General features: G+C 36.4%; 1 protein-coding gene across 1 annotated transcript in view; it reads left to right on the top strand.

Annotated features, from left to right (window-relative positions):
• LOC145667475 (sodium channel protein Nach-like) overlaps window positions 1-6,637 on the top strand; it is a 48,549-nt gene extending 41,912 nt beyond the window's left edge. The window contains exons 7-8 of the mRNA XM_081734953.1: window positions 2,287-2,337; window positions 6,188-6,637. Of these exons, the coding sequence (XP_081591079.1) occupies window positions 2,287-2,337; window positions 6,188-6,354 (218 nt within the window). The 3' untranslated portion in view covers window positions 6,355-6,637. The remainder of the gene's footprint in view (window positions 1-2,286; window positions 2,338-6,187) is intronic.
• The last annotated feature ends 258 nt before the right edge of the window (window positions 6,638-6,895 follow it).

The raw sequence follows: 6,895 nt of genomic DNA on the forward strand, positions 1-6,895 counted from the left end.
TCCGGGGTTAGGGGGTATTTTTTAGACTTTCAGTCAAGCAGCTACTGCATCGTCACTATTTATCCTAGGATCATGGTTCATACCTCATTCTCTTCAGAATAGAGCTGGCTTTCAAATGATACCACTTGCATGCTCATACCATATACCAGGAGAAGGAAAATTATGTCAAAGGGAAAATTTCGGGGGGATTTTTTTTTCAGACTTTGAGCCCCTCTGGAACGACCCTGTGTAAACGTAGAGATCTAAAAAAATCTGATAATTAGTAATTGGTATACTGAATGTGTGTGCCAAATTTCAAGTTTCTATCTTGAATACTAAGGGCGGGAGAAATTTTATCAAGAATTCCCACAATGCCCCAAATTACCGCAAAATACCATGATCCAGGTAAAAAAAATCCTGAGACATCTCTATTTACCCTAGACCTATAATTCGACAATCATTCTCTTCAGAACAGAACTGCCTTTCAGGTGGTACCATTCACATGTCTCCATCATGTATCTAAGGCAGTAAAATCCCGAAAAAAGGGATTGTTTGGTCTAAATTCCCTTTTTTCAACTTTTAGCCCCTCTGGACCCCCCTGTTTTAACGCAGAAATCTGAAAAAAATCTGTTAAATACTACTTGGTGGACTGAATGTTTGTGCACAATTTCAATCTTCTAGGTGCAAAAATAAGCCCGCCAAAAATATATAGAACCCCCCTATATACCGAAAATGTCCCATATTCCCCTATACTGAAGTATGTTTTGATAAAAATTCCCTGAAACATCCATAATTACCCTAGGGTCATGTTTCGCCCATCACTCTCTTCAGAATAGAACTGCCTTTCAGACGGTATTACTCACGTGTCTCCATCATGTATCTAAGGCGGGAAAATCCCGAAGAAAGGGAATTTTTTGGTAAAAATATCCCTTTTTCAACTTTTTGCCCCTCTGGATCCCCCCTGTTTTAGCGCAGAAATCTGAAAAAATCTAGTAAATACTACTCGGTGGACTGAATGTTTGTGCAAAATTTCAATCTTCTACGTGCAAAAATAAGCCCGCCAAAAAATAATGAACATAGGCTTAATAAAAGAAAATATATATTTTAGAATTATGACGTCATCACATCCTACGTCTCGACGCAGGAAGGTGTGAAACCATACGTAAGATCTTCTACAATGTTTCTGGACTTGAAAAAAAAACCGGACGAAAAAGCTCAAATAGGAGAGTTATATCGCAATGTACCATGAAACACCCGTATGGTACAAATTGTACCATCGGATCCCCAAAGGGCTATATTGTCACTTTTTTAAAAAAATGAAACTGAAACAACGTTTTCTGAGCCTTTTCTTTTTACATTTCAAGGGTTATGTGTTGCTATTTCTGTTATTTTTAGTTATCTTTTTTTTACATATTTGATTTACTCTTAGCTTTCCAGCTACCTCTGTCTTTAGTTGCTATATACAGTATATATCTTTGTGTGTGGGTGTTTGTGTGTGTGTGGAATGTAATATTGTCAAGTAAACTAGTTCGATAATAGTAATGGGAAAATGAAACAAATAAGTTTAACGACCCACGATTCTTTAGTCTAAGGGAGACGGATGATTAAGAGGAAGTGAATGATGATAAAAGAATCAATGAAATGAGAATGTCGGAGGAAACGGGAGTACCCTGAAAATACCCATGCATACGATGTTGTCCACCATAAACTTACTCGGTCAGGAATCGAAACAGGGACCCCACGTACCAGAGGTAACACCACTGAGCCACCGTACTTTGTTATTGATTTCTATGTATAGCATTTACCTAAAAAATGGCAGTATAAACAGTATGGAATTCTAATTTGGATAGTACAAGTACAGCTCACAGATAACGAGAAGAATCCTAGCAGAAGTAGTGTGACGTAAGTATGGGGTCGCCCACTTTTTTCACGGGGGTTTCAAATGACACCACGAAATAGCACACAGATAACTACCCGGTGTAGCAGACGACATCGAAGTATAGATCACACCTCAAAAACCGAAAATGGACTTGACCGTGTTGTTGACCTTTCCCCGTTACCCCTGTTTTAGGGTTCTTCTCGTCATCTGTGAGCTCTACATTAACAATTATGAACCATAATATATAGGCCTACAAAATTCTAAAGCTTTCTCTAACAATGTGATGCAAACCTGTAATTAAAATTAATAAATTTTAATAGCCGCACTTTGAAATTACTCACAAGTATAAATTTTACCATTAGAAATTTAAATTAAACCATTTTTTTGTCATTCCTTGTACTAAAAGAATATATTTTTAATTTATTCAGGCAAGAGAGTATGTGACCTGTCCGATGTACGTTGTGCTGCAAAAATTAGACGTAAGTAAATGGAATATACAGGGTGTTTCAAAACAACACCGACAACATTTGGTAGGTATTCCTTACACCAAGATAAGACGAAAAGTATAGACCAATCTGGGTGCACAAATGCTTCCTTTCATCGTTATAGGCTTATAAAAACATCAAAAAATGAACTTTAAAAGTCCATAGGTACAGTACAATACTATGGGACCTACCGTAGTCGGGTCAAGACTTTATTTAGAAATTAATATGTGCCCTATCGAAATATCCATGTTTCAGAATCCTGTGGTACTTTCGCAAAATTTTTTATAGAAATAGTTGGTAAGTACTTCAAATTAAATGGCCGTAGCCAAACTGCCTCCATAAAAATTGTTGCATTAGTAATTTATTTTTCTGAAACGTATTTTTGGATAGCGAACATGTTAATTTTTAAGTGGTCTTGACCCCACTACGGTAGGTCATATAGTTTTGGAGCTATGGACCTTTAAAGTTCATTTTTCCATTTTTTTCGGCAGCCTATATAAAGCATTTGTGTACCTATGTTGGTCTATACTTTTTGTCTTATCTTTGTGTCAAGAATTACCTCCTAAACGTTCTCGGTGTTGTTTTGAAACACCCTGTAATCACAAGTTTCCAAGGATTAGATTCTATAGGGTAATCAGATGTTCTATTTTAAGAATATATTGTATCTCAAAAACTTCATTATACAATGCATCGTTGTTCCTTTTTGCATCGAATTTCAAATTATTTTCTCTTTTAGCCTTTATTACCTTTACGTTACTTGAATTTTGAAGAACATGTTTGCATTCTGTGAATATTGTTAAATATTATGGTATCGACTAAGAATCGAACTTCAGATTATTGGATCTCGATCTGCCTAAATCTTAAACTGGTTTCTCACAGAATATTGCGAGAGATAGAGACAAAGTGAAATGAAGAGGATATAAAACTAATAATTGAGTGATAAGGAAGTTTTAGTTTCGTTAACGATTTTCACCATGAGAAGCTCTGTATGAGGTACGGGGCAAGCAATCTGAGACTGTCAGAAAAGGTAATACAAAAAAATCACTTACAATTGTGTTTCTTTTGTGGCTTGAAGGCTTCGTCTGCCCACGACTTACATCGAAGAGCAAGCCACATGAACTGAAGTATCGTTGACTGAATTCAGAAGTCCTTTTTATATGCAACGTTGGAATGAAGTCCATATATATATTTCATATCCAGGACCCTCGAGAGCCAACTCGGACCCCGGGATTGAGTTATCATCGGGCCCGGTATAAAAACCGGCAAACTATATCTCATAATTACTAGGTACATTATACTGATTACAGTAAATACATATACTAATTACATTACTAGAGTTACAAGTTCGTAATTAACAAAACGGCCTTTCTTGCTTTCCTGCTAGCAAATGTATCTATGATATCACTAAAGCTTAGCTGATGGGCTAAAGTAGACTCCATAAGAGTTTCCAAGTTGGATAATATTTGTTGAGTCATTGATGACCGAAGGAGTCAAGTGCATTAAACGATCTTTCAGCCTCTGGTAGAGTACAAAAAATACGGAAAATGGTGACTAGTTCTTGGTGAAGAGTTGTTTTGAGCAACTGAAATGGTGTCAGAGCAGCACTGAAGTTTGTAGATTGAATCGCTTGTAGCTGAACCATTTCATTAATGCTATCATCTGATACATCATCGCTATATAGTTCTAATCATGTTCTTACTTTTCCCTCAAGTTCACCATTATTCAGCGTTGGATACTTCCACAAGAAATCGAATTTCGTGTGCCAGAATAAAAAATTTAAAAAAAAACTGAAAATTTCTTCGAGGTTCTTTCGTGTTCTTCAACAGTTCCGTGAGCTAAATGTTTCTTGATTATGCGCTTTTCTGGAAAATCTGAAGTCACGTGTAGATTTTTGCTCACAAGTTTACATTTTTGCAAAATGTTTCCCCATTTACTGCATAGTAGTTTTAGATCTTCAGTCAAACTTGTAATATTGTCAACTTTGACATCGAAAGTAATTTCTCTCGTTTCAAGACAACTTTCCTGTAGTTGATGTATGTCAAGCGGAAAATACGGAAAATATTTGTAGCAATTTTCTCTTCAGCACAAGGATTGTAAAACACTTTCTGTTTTCGCAAGGCCCCTCAGCAGTCCGGGCCCCGGGGGATAAAGTCCCGGCTTTAAAGCGCTCTCGTCGGGCCTGTTCATATCACCTTGCTTGGAAATTTCACGTGACTGTGTGATACAATAAAATAAGCTTTGAGCTTGTATCAATAATCCGAACTAGATTTTGAAAATAACCCTGAATTAACCCATTCAACTAAGACAGTTGGTGTTTTGTACTCAGGCTAGCCTTCAATTGTTTACATATAAAATTTAAACATTACAACATTTTACAATTACAATACAACATTTTACACAAATTACATTTTTTTTTTTTAATTTTGGTGTACTACATTTCCGTGCTTTTAACTTGTTTCCTTCTTAAAACAAAATAATGTTAAACAGTATTATCAGTTGTCATAATCTACAGCTCACTGTTGACAATCGAATAGAATATTTATAAATTGAATAGTTAGTTGTACACAAGGAATATACTGAAATTACATAAATATGAATGTATTGAAATGAAATAAAATGTGCACAGGAATTCCTAACACAAATATAAGGAAAGGCCATGACAGTATATGAACAAACTGAAAAACAGTTCATAAACAAACATTTTTTAAAAGAAGAAAACCATGCGTCGACCCCATGGTCGTTCACTTTGCGGGGTCACTTTTGAATGCTGAAATCATTTTTCCTCATGTTTCGCTCCCACTTTCTTGGAAATACGTGTTCATACGCTACTAGGTCTGTGACATTTTTGCTACTGCGCCAGTATGCATCCTTCCATAGTGCCCAGAACTTTTCAATTAAAGTTTGAAAGGAACTTTTCCTCATAAGCCAATTAACTTTCGCTTACTATCCATCAGTTCGTCTTCCACCACATGGGTTTTCAGTGAAATCAACGGTTGCATGCAAACTGTTGAAGACCTCGGGTTTCTCCGAAACCACACAGAGAAAAATCCGTTCTCCGGACAGCGGTATATTGTACAAATATACGTTATCCTCTTGCTTACTACAGAAATCAGTACGGAGCACACGTTATCCATATGCTACATAGGCACTGCCCTTCGATGTTACATGATGCCGTTGCAGGATGTCTGACATGTAACAGTTTTCCGTAGTTCACATGCATATACTTATGTTACATTCCTCAGCTGTATGTTATATACGTATATTTGTATGTGAGATGCTGACCGTCTATATTGTTTCATACGGAAAGTACGTATTGATTGAACACTTATACAGAAAGTATTATAAAACATGCGTTTTCAGTTATACGTCTGCTGTACGTTAAGTCCAAAAACTACAGGAATTATGCATGTAACCTATCTTTTTAAGTATGTCACCTACAATTTTTTTTCTCAGTGCAAGACAACGACAAATATGTTGGTTTAATTTGATGCCAGCAATGTATGGCAAATGACAATAATACTGTGTTCGTTTTAGAGCACTGATACAAAAAACGCGCGAGGGCATTAGTTGTGACCTACACGAGGCAGGGGCTGGGGTTTTTAGTTCTACATGCTTACATCCAGTAAACATTGTTTGGGCAAAAATGTCAGATGTCTGGGTGGAAATAAACCTCGAGGAAGTTGCGACTATGGATGGTTCCGTTTCTTGATAAACTGTAGATTTATATCTTACACAACCGTGCTCTTGAGAGGTATCATTAACCACCAAATTGACAAATAATAGTGTCTGGTCCTACCTGTATATTTTCAAAGATGAATTATATATATATTTCACTCAATTATAGGAAGACTGATGACAATGCGTCCGACTGAGAAGATTCCTGGCTTAGAATTTGAACTTGTTGACTCTATAGACTGTACCTGCTGGCCATCCTGTTACGACACCACATACTCAGTTGAAGAATCATCGGCACCACTGCTGAGGCGAATAGAGAAAACAGAACTATTGTAAGATATAGTTTAACATTTACGCTAGTTTTAACATTTTAAGTTTTTATATTTACCGTAAGTAGCAAGTCACTTCAAGGTGATTGAGTTTCTTTGTTGTCGACCTTCTGATTTAAAAAAAATGTATCTGTTTTTAATAAAAATCACCAATTCAACCTTCTATTCGCTCTTTCTTTTTCTTCTTTGTAGTCACATGTGAGTGATGACTATTAAATAAGTGCATACCATAAAGAAACAGATTATGTCGAGTAAAGGCAACAACTTTCAAATGTCAGCATAAATATTGTACGAGGAGTATATCAAAAAAGAACTGATATATTTTTTATGTGGGGTTGGCAATACTGATGATTTTGAGCATGTGCAGAATAATGCCCTAGTATTCTGTGCTTGCAACAGAGATAGATTCGTCTGAATGAAGTTGCGTACGCTCGAGTATCAGTAAGGTGAAATAGCTGCCGTAATACAAAGTCCCGCCAAATGTGAAGTGAGATCTGTCGTACGATATCTGAACGCCAAGGGACAGAATGCAGCTTATATCCATCGGG

The sequence above is a fragment of the Thermobia domestica genome, chromosome 13 (genome assembly GCF_964235325.1).
Source record: "Thermobia domestica chromosome 13, izTheDome1.hap1.1, whole genome shotgun sequence".
Taxonomy (NCBI): Eukaryota; Metazoa; Arthropoda; class Insecta; order Zygentoma; family Lepismatidae; genus Thermobia; species Thermobia domestica.